This window comes from Mixophyes fleayi, chromosome 5 (genome assembly GCF_038048845.1).
Source record: "Mixophyes fleayi isolate aMixFle1 chromosome 5, aMixFle1.hap1, whole genome shotgun sequence".
Taxonomy (NCBI): Eukaryota; Metazoa; Chordata; class Amphibia; order Anura; family Limnodynastidae; genus Mixophyes; species Mixophyes fleayi.
Window position 1 is genome coordinate 1,077,586 of NC_134406.1, and position 20,426 is coordinate 1,098,011.

The window sequence follows — 20,426 nt, forward strand, 5'->3', positions numbered from 1 at the left end:
ATGCTTCCACCACTGGAATCCTTACCGGCATCCAGTACCGGGTTTATTGTGGGTAACTGATGCTGCGAATGTACCCTGTTACTGGTGTACCTGGGCTAGTGCTCCTGACCTCTTCCTATGGATCAGGGTTGCTGTGGATGGATCCCCCCTGGCCTATTACACTGGCCAGAGCTGCATGGGTAGCGGGCAGAGCCGTGGTACCGGAGAGCTGGGTCCAAATTTTAGAAACAGCAGGGAACGGATTAGATTTTGGGTCTAATCTGTAGGTCACAGGGATAGAGAAGTTTCCAAGCAGGTCTTTGAAGCAAGTGATGTTTATTTGCTCACCTGGTTGAAGGTACCGGGGAGCAGGTCAGATAAAGCAAGACAAACAATTTTCAATACAAGACAGTGCTTTTTATACAGATTTCAACACAGCCTCACAGGATAAGCCACCCCCCTGAGGTCTGAGCTATTTTTAGAATCAGGATGCAATTTGATTACCCAAATATGGATTTACATGCAATGCTAACAGTATTTACACTTATATGTGATATCCTAAAACTTGCTGTGATTTCCTGCATCTTGTATTAGATGCAGGAAATCTAGTAGCAAGTCTAATTAAGCTTTCTTGTGCCTTCAGGTGCTGGACCCTCACACATCAAAAGGTCTAATTATGAGATTAGCATGGGCCCTTTCTTAACACAGCTGCAGAATACACATTCCCAAAGAAAGTTATAAAACCCCAAACAAGTCATTTCCCTATTCCAAGATACACAAAAGACTTCCTCAACAAAGGCTTATTGTATCAGATGTATACCTCAGAAATAATGCATTTCCGCTAGCAAAGTTAAAACCAATGAATTTCTTCTTCTGGTCTCAGAAACAAAGATATCTCCTTTAGCAACACACAATATCCGAAATAAGTTGCAATTATATAAATAAGCGCCCTGCGCTATTTTCTTTAAATAAATTTATACCATAAGTTATTTATAAGTGATCCAGTCACACTCCTCCCACCTTTGTCCATGAGGGCAACCAGCGTGCCATGTCCGACGATTTGGCTCCTGGTCCGCAGTCTCCTAGGGTTACCGGAGGTGACCCGGAGGATCCGGCTCTTCCTGCCGAGACAGTCCATCCGCATTGCTGTGAGCCTTTCCTTGCTTGTGAATTATGTGAAAGTCATAAATTTGAAGGGCAAGGTTTCAGTGCAACAAACGGCCATTTTCCCCTAAAGTGTGTTGTAGCCACTTTAAAGGATTATGATCAGTCACCACAGTAAAATGTCGCCCATACAAATAAGGTTGAAGTTTTCACTGTCGAAACAATGGCCAAACATTCCTTCTCAATTGTGGCATACCCCACCTCCCGGTTTAGCAGTTTTCTGCTCAAATAGGCCACTGGGTGCTCCTGTTCATCAGGCCCCACCTAGCTAAGTACTGCTCCCAGTCAATACTGTGACGCGTCAGTTTGCACAATAAAGTCCTTGTCATAATTAGGCGCCAACAGTGCTGGAGCACGATCCAGGGCTTCCTTTAACGACTGAAATGTCAGCTCACAAGCGGATGTCCAGTCAACTACTCTGGGGAGTTTCTTCTTAGTGAGATCTGTCAGAGGCTTCGCTACAGTACTAAAGTCTGGGACGAAACGTCTGTAGTAGCCTGCGGTCCATAAGAAGGCCAGTACTTGTCTTTGGGTTGTGGGCCGGGGCCAGTCTTGGATTGCCTCTACCTTAGCTGGTTCTGGCTTATCCCTACCTCCCCCCACACTGTGACCCAGGTACTGCACCTCTGACATCCCCATTTGACACTCGTCTGCTCTGATAGTCAGACCTGCTCACTGACTTTTCTATAACATTTTCCCTACATGTTTCAAATGATCCTTCCAGGATTTACTGAAAATGGCAATGTCATTCAAGTAAGCCTGAGCACAGCCCTTACACCCTTCCAGCAGGTAATCCTCCACATGCTGGAAGGTGGCTGGTGCATTTTTCATCCCAAATGGCATGGACTTAAACTCAAACAGGCCAAATGGGGTGATGAATGCCGACCATTCCTCAGCCTCGGGGGTCAGCGGTATACCCCTTGCTCAAGTCAAAGGTGAAAATATACTTTGCTCCAGGTAACTCATCTAACAGAGCGTCAATTCAGGGCAAGAGATAGGCATCAGACGCGGTCACCTCGTTCAATCAGCGGTAGTCCACACAAAACCGCGTTGTCTTGTCCTTCTTGGGAACCAATACAATGGAAGACACCCACGAACTATGCAATGGATCACCTCTAGCTCAAGCATTTCCCACACTTCCTTGTATATACTTTCCTTGGCTTCTGGTGAGACCCGATAAGCGGGTTGCTTAACTGGCCTATGCTCACTAGTGTCCACATGGTGCATCACCAAGGAAGTTCGACCGGGCTTCCTACTGAACTGAGTCGTGAAGGGCAACAGCACTGCCTTAAGCTGCTCCCTGTTGCGGGCACCCAACTACTCATCCCAGCCCACTTCCTCTACACCAACTTCCTCTCTGGCCTCCATGAGAGGTCAGTAAGAGGGTCAATTCCTGGTTCCTCAGTTGGTAAGCAGCAAATTACTGCTATCGACTCCACATACTCGTATGCCTTCAACATATTTACGCGGTAGGTCCGCTGTCGCCTATCGTCGCTATCAAATGACACCACGTAAGTGATGTCACTCAGGCATTTTGAGACCGTGTACAGTCCAGCCCAGACAGCCTGGAACTTGTTCTGGTTGCACAGTCCATTACTCTGGGGATGTTAGGGGGCAGTATGGAGTTGCCGCACTCTGCAGTTTGCCCAGAGACAGTGGGCCAGTTCACTCATGAACTGTGTACCTCTTCACTGATCTACTTGGCACAGGCAGGGCACCTACTATGTCCACAGCCACTTGCTGAAAAGGTTCCCCAGTTATTAGCAAAGACCTGAAGGGAGCACGAGCAGTAGGGCGCTCAAGACGCTTGCACACATCACAGGACTTACAGTAGGCCCGGACGTCATCCAACATTCCGGACCAGAAAAAGTTCTGTGTCAGACGTTTCAGTGTTCGGCATTGTCCCTGGTGTCCCGCCATAGGGATTTCATGGGCAACTGACATTATCTGCGAGTGAACCAGTTGAACTTCCCGGACTGGTCTATCCCCATCTACCTTCCTAGCTACATAGCACAACAACCCTTAATGCCAGGTCACACTCCCCACCTCCATCGCTGGATGGCTGCCACCAACCTGGCGCCTCATGCCTTTTTGAGAAAGACAGGGAGCTGTGCTGCCCTGAACTCTTCCCTGCTGCCCTCACTATTGTCTAAGTCAGGATACACTGCAGGGGGTTCTATGTTGGGGTGACTAGAGTCAGTCAAAGGGGGGTCAGTCAAAGGGAGGTCACTGTGGTCAGCTATACTCACTGACGCAGCTGGCATACTGCTAGAGAAAGGAGCACCACCTGGCACACCCACAATATTAGTTTGGCAAGAGGCAACATCCTCTGCGTTGCTACGCACGTGGTCTTTCCACGTGGTCTTTTCAGAGGCAAAGGACTGGCTGTTTCCTGAAGAAATGGCAGATGTGGTCTTTTCCTCTGGGCTGGCTGATGGTGTGGCGCAGGTGATGACTATTGTCTAGCAGCTGTGGTCTTTTCCTCTGGACTGGGTTGTGCAACTTTGGCAGTGCGACCCTGCAGTACTGCAGCAGGATCAATAAGATGGGGACTTACAACAGTAATTGAGGCCCCTGAGTCTATCAGTCCTTCACTCTGCAGCAGTCCCACTTGGACTGGCTGCAGGTTCCCCCACATGTTTTTGGGGGGTCTTCAGGTGCTGGACCCTCACACATCAAAATGTCTAACTATGAGATTAGCATGGGCCTTTTCTTTGCAAAGCTGCAGAATACGCATTCCCAAAGAAAGTCACAAAACCCTAAACAAGTAATTTCCCCACATACCGACACACAAAAGACTTCCTCAACAAAGGCTTATTGTATCAGATATATACCTCAGAAATCATGCATTTCCTCTAGCAAAGTTAAAACAAACAAATTTCTTCCCCTGGTCTCAGAAATAAAGATTTCCTTTACTAACATACGCATATCAAAATAAGTACATTTGCAGCACGGTGGCTAAGGTGTTTGCACTTCTGTCTCACAGCTCTGGGGTCCTGAGTTCAATTCCCGGCTATGGCCTTATCTGTGTGGAGTTTGTATGTTCTCCCCGTGTTTGCGTGGGTTTCCTCTAGGTGTTCCGGTTTCCTCCCACACTTTAAAAACATACTAGTAGGTTAATTGACTGCTATCAAAATTGACCCTAGTCTCTCTCTCTCTTTGTGTGTGTACAGGCTCGGACTGGCCTGCAGGGCAGCAGGACTATCCACCGGTAGGCCCCGCCACATTATAGCCATGCCCCCTCCGTTGTTAGGGAGGAGCTAAGAAAACAGCTGACTCCCGACTTGCATACAATTCATCTTTTGGACATACGCGAGAACAGGAAGGGACAGATGCATTCCACAGTGGAACGCAGGCACCTTCCTCTCCAACAGTAACAAGCACGGACCACGAGAAACATCCTCTGATTTCAGCACACTGGGTACCCGGCCACCATCTCTATATACATCGAGACTGCAAGTAAACAAAGTTAAATTTGAAAGCATCGCAGCAATAACCATGTGATATATGTGGACAGTGATCTGAATATTTATATTGCACTAGCAGAGACTTAAAGAAATACCAATTCCCATCTACTGGACTTGTATGCTATGAACATTATTTTATTGAGATATCAGTGACTGTGTTATATCTGGATCAATGCAGCATTTATACCCACTGCCATTTGCCTCCCAGTAGCTAGACTAGTCCAGGTCTATATACCTAGGTTTGTCTGATTTTTATGTATGTTCAATTGATGCCATACCATATGTATGTATATAGAAATCAATGCCTCATAATATAAATACTGTGGTTTAATTGGAGTATTTTATTTGTCTATATTAATGTATTTTTATGTATTTTAACCAGGATTCAATAAATTGTGATAAAACTAGCATTAAATGTTATCCCACTAATTGAACCGAGCCTCTTGCTCACAGCCTAATACAAGATATAGAAAAATACGAATTGTATTCAAGATAAAAGAATACAAATTTTATTATTAGCATTACACTTGGAATAATACATAAGTCAATGAGCGCTTAACTTTCAGTATATTATTAGTTCGTAGAGAGGGATAACCTGTGTTAATGCTGCTCTTGCAACAGTAGGGGTAGAGCGCAACTCCTCCCCCCCCCCCTTCCCCGTTTTTAAACACACTACCACACAGGTGCAGAGAGTCACGTCTGGGCTCTCTGAACCTGCGCGGTAGTGTGTTTTTCACTTTGAGCAGGGCAGATGAGAGTAGGAGTTCCGGATATCCAACCGCCCAGAGGAGCATGAGCAGGTTAGTAACTAAGTGCGCAGTCAGCCTGTCATTTTAAAAGAGAAGGATGAGCACACTACATTCTTTATATACTACACTATGGTGCTAGCTGTCCTTCATGGGCTGACCACTCTCCCTTTAGTGTCTGGTCTCGCCTCTATGATGGCTGGCCACACCCCCTCTGGTGGGCCCCTAGCGTTGCAGTCCCCCGGTGGGCCCTTCATGCCCCAGTCCGACACTGTGTGTGTGTATGTGTGTGTTAGGGAATTTAGACTGTAAGCTCTAATGGGGCAGGGACTGATGCGAGTGAGTTCTCTGTACAGCGCTGCGGAATCAGTGGCGCTATATAAATAAATGGTGATAATGATGATATAAATAAGTGCCCTGCACTGTTCCTTTAAGCAAATTTACACCATATGTTATTTATAAATGATCCAGCCATAATATCCACTTTCTTTCTTGTGTTTAAATGGTTAAGTCCAACATCTGACACAAGGTGGAATATCTACCATCCTGTGTGCAACTAAGGTGAAAGAACAACTCCTCTATAACCAAGATGACAGAGAGAGGACCGTCTGCCGTTAGCATAGAGGAGACAACGGCAGTGGAAAGGTGAACATGGAATATTTGTCTTCTCATTGTTATATAACATTATATTTACTGTTACTAAGTACTCCCATTGTTATATAACATTATACCACTTACTGATGCTTCTCATTGTTATATAACATTATAATTACTTACTGATCCTTCCCATTGTTATATAACATTATACAGATTGTAGCACGTGGACAGATACATCTAGTAATCACCTTCATGTCAATCCAGTTTGTGATCATTTAATGTTTTGTGTTTCTATTTTAATATTTGAACAATTGTAGGAACAATGTGATTTCATAATAATATGTAATCAAAATTATATTTTAACTGAACTAAGTGATGAATAATAGGGTAATAAGGATCCCTTTGTCATATCCTTACTTTTTCCTTGAACTGGTAAACTTTGGGAATGTGAATAGGTTAAAAAGTATTCAGTAATCTCTATATGAGTGTTCCTATATATTACGTTAATCCTTTCTCTCATGCATTCTCCTATCCCATTTTAACCACTTTGTTCCTCTCCTTCGTGGACCTCAGATGTGACGCCTCTTAAACCAAGTGGAACATGTCAGGATTCTCAGCTTCTTCTCACTACAACATCATCAATGTGTCCTGTGGCTGTTAGAGTGCGTCTAGTTATAAGTGTGTTTAGTCAGTGTCGGACTGGGGTATGAAGGGCCCACCGGGGGGACTGCAACCTAAGGGGCCCACAAAAGGGGATGTGGCCAGCAATCATAGAGACGAGACCAGACACTAGAGGGGGAGTGGTCAGCCCCAGAAGGACAGTTAGCACCATAGTGTAGTATATAAAGAATGCAGTGTGTATATAAAGAGTACACAGTTTTGGCCTACACCTTAGATTGGGCAGAACAGTCACCAAAAATCGGGATTGTCCCAGGCTTGGCTAACCTGTGGCACTCCAGATGTTGTGAAACTACAAGCCCCAGCATGCTTTGCCAATATATAGCAGCTTATTGCTGGAAGAGTATGCTGGGACTTGTAGTTTCACAACACCTGGATTGCCACAGGTTAGCCAAGCCATCAGTGGCTGCTGGTTTCTATAGTTGCGGCTTGCCTGGATCCTGGAATGTTGGGGGCCCTATTTGGAAAAAATAATGGGTACATTTAAAAAATTCCAACCAGCCCCAACGTTAAATCAATAGGATCCACAAATAATACTTAGGCCTTCCTCCAGCCCCAACATTAAAGTAATAGTAATTCCATTTAATAAACCTATTTCCTTCCCTCCAGACAGCCCCTGAATAAATCAATCGCATTTACGTATAATAAATATACCTATTTCCCGCAAACGTCACTGCCATTAAATAATTCATATTCACATTTAATAAATAGACCTCATGCTCCTCAAACTCAACCCCACATTCAATTAATAGCCCCCAAATCACCCCATCTTAAATTAATAGTCCCCACTATAAAATTAAATTGCCTCACCTTCACCCCACAAACAAAATAGCAGCCATTAGTTAGCCACCACCTACCACACACACATTACATTGCCACAAGCCCGTTGTGCCATCACACACACATTACTGTGCCCCTTAATCACCATGCTGTGCCTCCTTATGATCACACTGCGCCCTACATGCTGCTTTGACCCCCATCACACTCTGCCATTCTGATCTGCACCCCCCTTCACACCCTGCCATACTGACCTGACCCCTTCATGCCTCTCCCCATGTCCCTCAGGGTGGCTGGGTGTGCACTTAGCTGTGCAAAGCTCCGGCGTTCTTCCTTCTTGCTCCTCTAGGCAGCTGGATAACAGGAGCTCCTCCTCCATGGCTGGGCGTCGCCATCTCTTCATTCATCTGCTCAAATTGAAGAACACCCTCCCGCCCAGACGCGGCTCTCTGCACTTGCGCGGTACAGTGTTTAACCAAAGTGTCGCTGTTGGAAGTGTCGGGAGTCAGACGTATTGAAGCTCCGCCCTATCAATGGAGGGCGCGGAGCTTCAATGCTATGGGGCCTACTGGTGGATAGCCCGGCTCACCTGCAGGCTAGTCCGAGGCTGCGTTTAGTTACAAGCGTACTAGAATTATATAGCTTAATTCAGAGTTATTCCGGAGATAAAATTGAGACGAATATGTTAACCAATTCCACTGCTACAGGAGGAGATAACCCTACACATCTGAGGTGCTGTTTGTTATTTTATATATCATTTATAGCTATGATTTATGACTGTCTTTGTAATGTGCTATTAGTGGAAGTTTATTCACTTATTGACAGATAGAGGCTGTGCCAGTCAGTGTGTATTTGTTACAAGTGTATACACCGTTTTGTATAGCAAAGCAAAAAATTCCACAAGACTTAAACAATTGGGGAACAGGAGGAAAACATCCTACCAGGAAACTCTGCTCCATGAGGACAACACTCAGCATTCACCTATAACTCCATGTTTTACTCCTGATGTCCCCCCTGGCTGCAAACTTCACATCTCAAGAACTCTGTTTTGAACTATTTACTTCTCTCCTCAAGAAAAAGTGTTTTATCTGTCAGTTTATTTCACTGCAATGCCCCCTCTGTTTAATCAGCCTGCTGTTCTAATTGCCCGGCCATTTCCCCCCTGCAACTGCTGTTTCAGTCTTCTAATTCATTTTATTTTCAGGCCCATTCAAAGCTTTGTCTGCATCATAAGTAAGAGGAGTTGTAACTGAGTCTGAACTGGATGTGGACTGGACTTTGGTCGTCTCTCCTATTTCATGACTCTGCAAGGTCCCAATTTCTACATCTCCTGTACCTTATTACTCTCCATTCAGCACTTCCACCCATTCCCCCTCATGGCTCCCCACATCATTACTTCCCCTCTATCCGCTGTTGCTCCCCCCTTCACCACATATCACCCTGACTCCCCCAAACATCCAATCCCGCCAACCTTATTCCCATCCTTCCTCTTATTTACCTCCCCCTGTCCCGCGCACTCTGGAATGCAAAATGTATCTGCAACAAAATCACTCTCATTCATGGCCTCTTCCTCTCTCATTCCTTTGGTCTCCTGGCTCTTACAGAAATGTGGATCTCCCCCTCTGATACTGCTTCCCTTGCTACACTCTCCCACACTCCCCATCCTGGGGACCACCAAGGAGGTGATGTAGGTGTCCTACTGTCTTCTGGCCACACCTTAAGCGTTATTCCCCCTGAACACTCCCTCTCCTTCTCCTCATTTGAATTCACTCCATTCACCTCTTCGCCCCTCTCCACCATCGTGTTGCTGTCATCTATCGTCTTTCTGACCCTTTCACTCAATTTCTTGAGTTTTCCATTTCCTCTATTCTGATCTTCCCACTATTGTCATTGGGGATTTTAACATCCTACCAACTCTTCTATTACTACTGCTGCCTCTAAACTCCTCACTCTAACTTATTCCTATGACCTCTCCCAATGGACAACTTTCACCACCCACCGTGATGGTCACGTCCTGGATCTAGTGTTCTCCCATCTCTGTGACATCTCCAAATTCTCCAATTCTGTCTTCCCCTTCTATGACCACAATTTCCTTTCCTTTGCCCTCTCTTTACCCCTTGCCACCCTCCCCCACCCAAAGTCGTTCACACACTGTGTCCCTTCAACAGCTTTGACCCCATCACCAGTGCGTCCTCCCTCGAAACCTTACTTGCTCCCATTACTTCCCTATCATGTCTCAACGCTGATGTATCTCTTTACAACACCGCACTCTCAGTTGCCCTTTATACTGCAGCCCCAGCCACCCCACTTCGTCCCCGCCAGTCCAAACCCTAACCATGACACTCCCCTCTTACTTGTCTCCTCCAAAATTGCTCCAGCTCCTCTGGACGCCAATAGAGGAAGTCCCGCTGCATTGCTGACTTCATCCACTTTAAATTCATCCTTTCCTTCTACTATTCTGCATACTCTCTTGCCAAACAAACCTATTTCACATCCCTCATCTCTTCCCTGTCCAATAAACCCTAACGCCTTTTTGCTACCGTTAATTCTCTACTGTGCCCTCCCCCCTCGTTCATCACCACTCTTCACTTTGCCACTTACTTCAAAAACTAAATTGACTGTATTCACAGTGATATCTGTTCTCGTCAGACTTGCCTCCCCCCACCTGTCCTCTTTATTACTTGCTCTGCCACCTTTGGCTACTACCCTCCTGTAACTGTGCCTGAGTTCCTCTCTCTTCTCTCCTCTTCTTCTACAACCTGTCCTCTCAATCCTGTCCCCTCCAAGTTCCTCCGCTCCCTCTCTTCCAATGCTTGTTGTCACCTTGCTCTCCTCTGTAACCTCTCTCTCTCCACTGGTATCTTCCCCTCAGCCTTCAAGCATGCTGTCATCTCTCCTATTCTCAAGAAACCTGCCCTTGACCCATCCTCTCTCTCCAACTATCACCCCATATCTCTGGTTCCTTTTGCTTCTAAAATTGTCTTCATACGTCTGACCCACTTTCTCTTTTCCCATTCTCTTTTTGTCCCTCTCCAGTCTGGTTTCCATCCCCATCACTCAACTGAAACTGCCCTCACTAAAGTAACAAATGACTATATAGCTGGATCACGTAGAAATAACTTACTGTAGATATTTATTTTACTTAGGGCTGCAGTGCACCTCTGTATATCATTGCAAATGTACTGATATTTGATACTGTGTTATATGATTGTATTAGAAATGTACTGATTTCTGATACAATAGGGAAATGTTGGAGGAAATTCACTTTATATCTTCTGAAGGCAGACTAATCATGCTAATTAAGTCTTTTCCTGTGAAGTGACCAACACAGCAGGAGGTCATTACCTTTCGGTCCTGTGTAGGTTTTCTTCCTCTATCTTAGAACCTGTCTGAACAATGTAGACTCAGGAAACACATAATTTAGGATAGCACAGATTGCTGTGAATTTTGTAAGTTAGAAAATATTAAATCTTGAATGGTAAACATTCCATGTAAAAAGGCGCTAAACTAGTACCAACGCTCTGCCTCACATCAACCCTGATCTGAAGGCAAGAGGTCAGTTGTACGAGGCAAGGTGCCCTAGCAGTGAGAGGTACCCAGAAGGAAGCGGTCCTAGGTGTCAGTGAAGGAGCCTCCCTCTCTGCCTCAATTCACCTCTTATTACATCCTCCCATTCTCGCCACCAAGACTTATGCCGTGCTGTCCCCATTCTTTGGAACTCCCTACCCCATCTCACTCAACTCTCCTCTAAACTTCTGTCCTTCAAACGCTCACTCAAACTCACCTCTTCAATCTCACCTATCCTACCAACTGATAAACATTCTATCCATCACCTCCTCTTCCTCGTCTGCCATCTCCATTGTCTCCCAGTTGGTCCTACTGTCTCTCATCACACCTCCCTCTAGAATGTAAGCTCTTAAGGACAGGGTCCTCACTGCCTATTGTCCCATATCTGTCTACTGTCTGACTACCTCGTACGTCCTGTCACGTCTTTTGCTGCACTCTGTGAGTCTCCATAACATTACTCACATTCATCTGTGCTACTTATGTGTATTACCTCATCTATTTGTTACTTGCTTCTGTGTCTGGCACTGCGGAATCTGTGGAGCCTTATAAGTAAATAAATAATAATAATTTTAATACAGCGTATGATTTTTCCCCAATGTTTGACGCCTATGCTGGTATCAATAATATTATGTTGTTTTAGTTCTAGGAAGGTTGGACTGGGTCGAAGCTCAGACAAAGTTGTCAGAAGATGAGAGTCACAGCAAAATTGAGACCCCATTGGGCCAGAGGCAAAGTACTAGTTCTCATGTTTCCTTTGTAGAAAAAAACATAAAAAGAAGTTATATAAAGCTCCGCCCCCAATACCCTTTGGACCCTATTCAGAAGCCTATGATGCCTAATAGATGATCCGGCTCTGATGAGAGTTCTCAGGTTATGAAGTTATTGACTGTCTGCTGAGGATCTGGCCGTGGTCTTCTTGGAGGTTATACGAGTGATATAGAAGCTCAGCGGTGACTACAGCCAGGGCGGGAGCTGAAGGAAGATGTAGGACCCCATGTCTGCTCCCAGTACATATATTCTATCTATATATCATATATCCATGGGTTATTAGTTACCTGTGCTAGTCGGACAGCAGGTTCTGGGATCTGAATCCTGGGAAAAGCGTACATAGCTCCCTGGATGGGATTACAGTGGATTCCCGCAGCACGGTTCAATATCTGCTCCGTCAACTGAGCCTTCTCCGCCAGATTACCCAGCAGGGCCTGTTTCTCCTGGGGAGCAACATGGAGTCGTTAATGGGATGTATGTTAAGTCTAGCTCACACTCATAATCTCACTCACACTCATCTTCAGTTTCCCATACACACTGTGACCTACGCTGATAATTCACTCACACTAACAACATACTGCAGAAATACCTGTTCTATTATCAACATCTCAGAATGACAAAAACAGAACAATTCTTGAAAAAAGCTTTTACTCTCATAATATTTTTTTCAAGCGAATGTGCGACCTGGGAGGCTGGCACATTATAGCGGTAATTTAACCTCACTAGTCCAGGCCAGTACCGCTGCTTTCGTGATATATTTTGTTAAAATGTGGTGATAAAATATACTTGTTGCTCCTATAAGTCTTGGGGGTATATATACTAAATTGCGGGTTTGAAGAAGGGGAGATGTTGCCTATAGCAACCAATCAGATTCTAGTAAATATTTATTTAGTGCATTCTACAAAATGGCAGCTAGAATCTGTAGCTATAGGCAACATCTCCACTCTTTCAAACCCGCAGTTTAGTGAATATACCCCTTGGTTGGCATGCTTGCAGCACTATATGGGGGAAGGTTTTGTTCTTGTACAGACCATCACTAAACACCTTTATAATAATCCCCACTGGCAATAATCCCTCTTCCTCTGCACGCCTTTCATTACTTGTGGGGAGGAAATGAAAACTGACCTAAGACTATGTGGACAGTGTGCCATAACTGTGATCCTGTCTGTTCCAGCACAAAATAAGCCCCAATCACACTACTGAGTATAATGCAGCGGCCTCAGATATAATACAATGCCAGGGAATGGAAGCAGCGGCCTCGGATATAATAACTCTGACACCATCGGGGAATGGAGGCAGTGGCTTCGGATATAGGGGAATATTTAACAAATCACGGTAGTGCTATTGTGCACTTACCATGGAATTAAAGTCCCGATGTGCCCTCCGCAAATTTATTAAAGGTGCATCGCAGCAGATATCATGGATATCTGCTGCTTTGCACTCCTGATCGTTTTTGCGAAGTCACCATTCAACAGAATGGTGACTGCTCCTGGCCGCAATCGAACAAGTCCCGAAAATTTTTTTTTTCGGGAACTTGTCTTGATAATGTACCAGCTGAAGCTGGCGTACATCATCCGAATTGAAGAAATCCACTGCTGTCAGCTCTGCTCCGAAGAGCAGAGCTGGACAGCGCATGTGTGGAGGGATCACATGATCCCTCCCTGTCACTCACCGCGCTCTGTCTGCAACGATAGTTGCAGAGACAGAGCAGGGACTTTGTGCGCATGTGCACTGCACATGCGCAATTGAAGGAAGAAGAGGAACGAAGAGGAGATCCCGAGACAGCGCATCCGAAGAGGGGGGTAAGTGTGATTTTTTCTATCACAGAAACAGCAGTTTTTCGGAACTGCTGTTTCTGTGTTCCCTTTTTAATAAATTTGAGAAATAGTTCAATCCTTATCCTTGCGATAAGGATTGATAACTATTTCTCACTTTTGCCGATTAATGATAAATGTGCCCCATAATAACTCTGACACCCGCTGGGTAATGAAGGTAGCGGCCTCGGATATAATACCTCTGACATCCCCGAATATTGGAGGCAGCACCATTTTCCAGCATAGAAATGTACTACTACTTTAGTAACTTTTTGTGGTAACTCCGAGGTGCTGCCTCCATTCCTGAGTATCTGAGATATGATGCTCGAGGCCACAGCATAAAACAACACTCAGTTATCATGACTGACTGGTGTGACCGGCCTTAGTGTGTGTTGGGACAGGAGCACAGATCAGTTTTTATTTCCTCCCAGTATTTGTCATACATTTTTGAGATCCACTTATAACCCTCCCGGTCATTACTACTGGGGAGCAGCTGAGCACAATCCAGGGGTGTAACATTAACTCGCCAGGCCCTATAGGGGAAGGGTGCGAGTAATATGTGACCATCCACTCTCGAGACTCCCTGAGTATATGTGGGGGTCGGAGCATGCGCCTGTGAAGCCCCATTTGGGTTATCAGTTCAGCGTACTCCGAAGACCTAAGCATTGGCCAGTTTAGCGGTTGCACCGCCATCTCCCGGCTACTCTCACCTCCAAGTCCCCCTGGCACAATTGCATTATTACATTCACTCTTTCCCAGGGGTTACTAGGGATATTTTCTTATTGTTTACAAAGCATCACACTTTTGATTACAGTCACTTGCATCGTTATACTATGTGTGTGTGCACGGCAAGATGAGCTACTCTAAAGTGATCAACCCCTTCTTAATCAATTCTGTCCCCCCCATTTACAACTAATAAATGGGATCCTCCTTCCTCACCCCTCTGTTACTTATACTGGAGAGGTAACTTGCTACATGTAGTGCAGACTTGCCACAGGGAAGCAGAGTTCAGTGTAAGTGTCCAGAGATCTTCAACATAGACCTGAGGAAGAACTTCCATGGAACTTACTTAAGCTCTATGAATGGAATGGTAGAATGATAGGAATAGGTTGAGCACATTAGACAACCCCTTCAGGCAGTGTCACTCTTCTCAAATATTCCTCATTCATTTTAACGCCTCATCTCTCACGGTGAATGATTGATTGTAGGAAATATAAAAAAAGGCAAAATTAAGAAAGGAGAGAAATGTGACCCCCTACCCGGATGTCTCCTACACTGTCAAGTCACAGTGACCAATACAACCATGTTGTAAATAATAGTGACAATATCATTTAATTCTGAGGTGCAGTCCGTATATAATAAGGTAGACCCCAAATTTTCCCACCTTATCCAGAAGACAATAATGTGAAACGTAAGAACACAGAACAGTTCTATGGAATCTCCAATCTCTGCATCTCCTCGACCTGTCCACCACACTCACCGCTATGAAGGTCTCATAAGACTGATCTCCTGGTTGTGGGGGATCCAAGATAACGTCCATCATCAGCACCGCAGTGACAGGGGGCTCGTAGAACGATTTCAACATGTGTAAAATCTCAAAAACCGATGGGTCAATGTTAACAAACTCAATATAACCAGCGCGTAGCCCGCACCTTATGGGAAGAAGCAGTGAGAGTCTATCGTGAGTATGGGAACAAGTTCTGTGCTTATATCTAACCTGCAAATCTATATTAGTAGCCATATAGTGCCGGGCTGCATACTGGACCAAAATGAGATGTAGGAAGACGTAAATCTACATAGACATGATCAGTGTGGTCAGAGGGACTGAGAGAGTGAGGAGCTCTTCTCTGATTCCCATCATGACAAAGGGTATATAGACCAGTAAACCTCACTCAGACTTGCTGTCTCTTAATAAAACTCTCTAACATAATTTGTGCCTTGAGATGAAAAGCAGAGAGTATATAGTAAGACTGTAAATATATAGATCTATATTGTGTATTTTAGAAAGAAGACCAGGCACTGCTACTGTTACCTAGTAATTATGTGTCCAGTTACCGCATCCGCATTATACCTGTTCCCCTGTTATCACACCTGCACCCGCAGGGTCACCTATCTGACCCGCAGGGCATTGAGGCGGAAGAGACAGGTACAGCCGAGTGCTTGACCCAAGTGGAGTCCAGGAGTCATGAAGAACACACTGCCGCAACGCACCCAGGTAAACGGGCTACATCGATCTGCCAGCACCAAGCACAATGCTCAAGTGTATGGTCACCCCATCATTATGGGGGTGAATGAACCTTTACGTGACTCTTCCCCTCGTCCAAGAGACAGATCTGTAATACTCACTCTCCACTGATCCCCTTGGAGATGGAATTGAAAGACACAAGTTGAACCCTCTCTGAATAGTGCGGTCCCATTTCATAGAGAACTTTCTTAAAGGAATGGAAAGCAGCACCTGGGCCAAAGATATTTTCCTGGTAAACCTGAGGGGGAGAGAAAAATTGGGGAGATTACAGAGTAGTCTATAAACAAATCAGGATATGGGGCACATGGCTGCAAAAAGCACTTTGTCTCCAAAACGTTGCCTAGGAGCAATATCCGCAGAACATGATCAAATATTATATGTCGGACTGTCCTATGTTCTGCAGATCTCTAGAGAAGTTAGTAATCTAATAGATTGTAAATTATTGTACCCTTATGTATAAGGGTAGGATTCACAAAAGAGGAAATGTGAGATTTTGGATGCTCCTCTTTAAAATTACTGCTAAAAACAAGATTCTCAAACTTTCAATGTAGTTTTTGTAACAAATGTATGATAGATAATTTTGGTGGCAGTTGTGGGCGTTTTTGTTATTTTTTTTTATTATGTAGAGCCTGCGACCCAAACATGCCACACATGCGCTTTAGATACCTCCCCTGTCGGCAGAGAACTACATCTCCCAGCATGCAGTGGGAAGGGGGGACATGTGAAGGATCTGTTACAAACAGCAGTTGGAGATTCTGTGAGGCACCTACATCTAAGGAGAGTCTCCTGCAGCCTGTCAGAGAGAGAGAGAGAGAGTAACAGGAGTCTGAGAGGTCTGAGAGAGAGAGAGGGATTAAGGAGAGAGAGAGACTTCCTGAGAGAATGAAACTTTACAGTGCAGAGTGGGAGAACTTACCATACCTTATACTTGCCAACATTTTAGATTTGGCTTCCGGGAGCTGCCGGGGGGAGGTGGGCGTGCAGTGTGTGGGGCTCCAAAAATTGTGTCATTTTGGCCCCGCCCCGTGACGTAATGATGCAAAACGCGTAATTTTACAGCCATTCCGGGTGAATCGTGGCGTTTGAACTGAATTCTGCCCACTTCACTAGGAAGTGGGCAGATCAGGGATATTGCCACACTCTCCCGGGAGTCCGGGAGACTCATGCGAAATGCGGGAGTCTCCCTGACATTCCGGGAGAGTTGGCAAGTATGAGATACCTGAGCAGAGAGGAGACCAGTGGGGATAAGTAACCCATGTTTACCTTGTTATTGATCTACTTGGACTCAGTATCGTGTTACTAGTCGGGTAGGGAACAGGTGGGGAGACCTGAAGAATATTTTATAATAGCCTTTTGTGGCACTGTGATATAGTAACAAGGGTGCAGTGTAGGGAAAGATAGGGGATAGAGTCTAAAACTGAGGACAATTGCACCAAACACTGACATTGTTTGCTCTTTTTGGGAAAGCCCCAATCATGTGTTGAGGATCCAGCTTGTACTAAAGTGACTGTTCATGCCTAAGAGAAAAAGAAGGAGCAGCGGGAGGGTAAATTCTGCATTCGTGTTGAATTGGAGGAAAGTAGAGTAAGACTGCAAAGTGCCTCTGTGTAGGATAAATGGTAAGCCGATATTGAGGAATACAGTGAACGGTGACATTGCTCTGTGACATTTGCAGCCATAATGCCTATTTGACCTGTGAAGGAGAAGTGATCTGTATTTGTGCTGCCTTTTAACAAGGACTGCATAATTGTATACATTTGTCTAATACTCCAAATGCATTTGTATGATATGTGTTAGCCAAATGAAAGCAACTGTGATAAGGCTTAATATATCTTACTAGTGATAGTTATCATGTTAGAGAGATATTGCAGGACAGTTATTAGAAGGTAAGTCTTATCGGTATAGAACTAGTGAGTCCTGTAGAAAGATATAGTCATGTTCTCTAGATACCCTTCAAATATTTGCATTTAAATTGCTGTGCACTTACAGTGTTTACTGCATGCAATAACATTACAGTATTACAGGAAGTATATATGTACTAGGTTAGGTGGGTCAGAGTTGCCTCTCTTAGTACAACATAGTTTAGTAGGTGTTAAATACTTGCCTATTTTCTCATAGCTCTTTCTGGGAGAGGGGCGTGACTGGAGGGCGGGAGGGGCGGGGCGCGGTCAACCGCATCGTTTTGGCACCGCCCCCGCGATGGGAATGCCATTTTAACGCGGGGGATGGGGCCAAAATGACGAGATTCACCGCAAATTGCGTCATTTTGGGGTGCAAGTAGCGGGATGCGGGAGATTTGCCAGCTCTCCCGGGAGTCCGTGAGACCGACCCGAGTTGGCAAGTATGCTTTAAAGTGTTACTCTTATCCCAGCCCTACCTCTAAAATATCAGTTGATAAATAAATATATTTTGCTATAGTAAAACTAAGAAAAGCTTTAGTAGACCACGCCTTCACTAATAAATGTGGCGGTGTGGCTTCTAAGGACCAGTTTGGGGTATTATCCCTTTATGAGTGTGCTGTGGTCTTAAGTAGGGTGGCAGAGGGTTCCTCAGCCTCCCTCTGGTGTTGCTCATTCCCACAACATTACCCTACGAAGATCCTACTGAACCCTGACTAAGGGGGAAGCACCGCACACCAAAGGAAACAAGGTAAAAGTTTATAAACGGAAAAGACACCCACATCTGTACACACCCCGAGTGGGAACAAGGGATGTTACAACTATTATTAATATTATATTATTGTTAGTGCCATCATTACCTGAGTGTTCCCACATATTGTCAGGTTCCGTACCCGGAGGATTTGCGGAATCACAATGTTACATGATTGGACTGCATCATTGTCAGGACTATTATGTGATGTCTATGGGGGTGATTTACATATATGAATAATAATTAGATAATACCTCATCAGCAAAGAGCAGCAAGTTCTCTTCAGCAGCCAGTCGAATCAAGTCCTCGATTCTGTCCCTGCTGAGTACATGTCCTGTGAATAGATGGGAGTAACCATTAGTAGGACACAATGCTGGGATTGTTAGACGCTGCGTTACTGCAATCTGAGACTGACAGACTGAAGCCCCCACTGAGCTCCTGTACGTGAGGATACACTGCAGGCAACTGGACAGTAACCCTTCTTTTATTATTATTGTTTTATACTTATAAGGAACCACATAGTGTCCACAACACCATACATAGGGGTACACTGTACACATTTACAGACAGTACAATACACAGACAGCAAAGAAAATACATCATTATACAAGGACCAGTCAGCTACAAGTTAATACAACACACCGAGAACATAATATTGCAGATCAGGATCAAGTTACTTACAAGATAGTGAGTATTAGGGTTACTGAAGGACCACGGGAAGTAGACATGAGCTGGAGATAACTGGGCTTAGGAAGGGGGTGAGAGAGAGAAAGGAGGTAATACTTGGAAGCTTGGAGGTAAGGAGGGTAATTACAGAGATAATTAATTATAGGCAATTTTTTAGGGCATGCTGGGATTTGTAGTTTGCCAGCACCTGCAGAGTCGCAGGTTGTCCAGGCCTGATCTACGGGTAGATGTAATGTGATTTTCTCCCCTAACCTGCATCAAAGTCTTTATAAAACCGCCGTTGTCCTTTCACCCCACCAGCTCTGTCATCAGAAGATTACAAGCTGACAGACCTAACGCCATTACAGAGGTTACACTTCTCAGTGTCACTGTGAGCTTGTTATTCCAGTTGGCTTGAAGATACAAGCAGTGTGTGACCACAGCCTGTACCTAATGTGGGCAGTAAACAGCTTTACCACAAGTAGCAGATGTTTGTTTCTAGCCCAAAACTCTCCCTGACCCTTCTCATTGTGTCAGTGAGGTGTAACTAGAAATGATGGGGCCTCATTAGACAATGTCCAGGTTCCGTCCTATGAGAAACCAACCACATCCCGAGCCCCGAGCCAATACCCAACACAATGTACAACTCATCATATCAGTCTAGTATCAGTGTCAGAATGATATATACATTCATTATTTCCCTATTACATCTTGGAAACAACATATAGCGACACTGAGGGTCCATCCTGCATTGTGTCAATGGAGCCGCCTAGTGATGTAATGGTGGGCAGTGTATTGTTGGCACACAGTAGAACCCTTAATACCAATAGAGACTCATTATCATATTGACCTGTACATCATATTATATTTGGGGACACCTATATAACAAGCCTCCCTGTTCTCGGGATGGAATTACCAGAACAAAGGCATTAAAAAGCCTTATTATTAGAATACAGCCATTTTAATAAAATAAATATTAATTCTATAATATAAATGTAATAATTAAACAAAATGAAGTTTACTAATGTATTTAAAAACAACAACATTATACTGTGTACAAGTAACATAAAATATATAATGACATTTATGCATGTGTTTATGTGTTGTTTAATAATTTATTTAATTTATTCTTTTGAACTATAGGAATTGAAAGCACAAATCTGTGCCTTGGCGCAGCGGTAAGTTATCTATTGCAGCTCTGGGTCCATATCCCCAGTAACGCTCAACTGCCTCGGCAACATTTTATTCTATAAATTCATAAGTTATTTTTTATTGGTGGTCAGAATGTTAATAAATAAGCCCCTATAGG

At 44.5% G+C, this 20,426-nt stretch overlaps 1 protein-coding gene across 3 annotated transcripts in view; it reads right to left on the reverse strand.

Moving 5' to 3' along the window:
* Positions 1 to 20,426, reverse strand: part of LOC142157997 (alanine aminotransferase 2-like) — a 93,686-nt gene that overhangs the window by 2,301 nt on the left and 70,959 nt on the right. For 2 of the 3 annotated variants that reach the window (XM_075211509.1, XM_075211510.1), the window contains exons 8-11: positions 18,706 to 18,785; positions 15,904 to 16,040; positions 15,038 to 15,209; positions 12,031 to 12,186 (exon numbers count right to left, since the gene is read on the reverse strand). In XM_075211509.1, the coding sequence (XP_075067610.1) occupies positions 12,031 to 12,186; positions 15,038 to 15,209; positions 15,904 to 16,040; positions 18,706 to 18,785 (545 nt within the window). Of the gene's footprint in view, positions 1 to 3,910; positions 4,597 to 12,030; positions 12,187 to 15,037; positions 15,210 to 15,903; positions 16,041 to 18,705; positions 18,786 to 20,426 lie in introns of those variants that run through there. The other variant, XM_075211512.1, reaches the window with a different exon arrangement.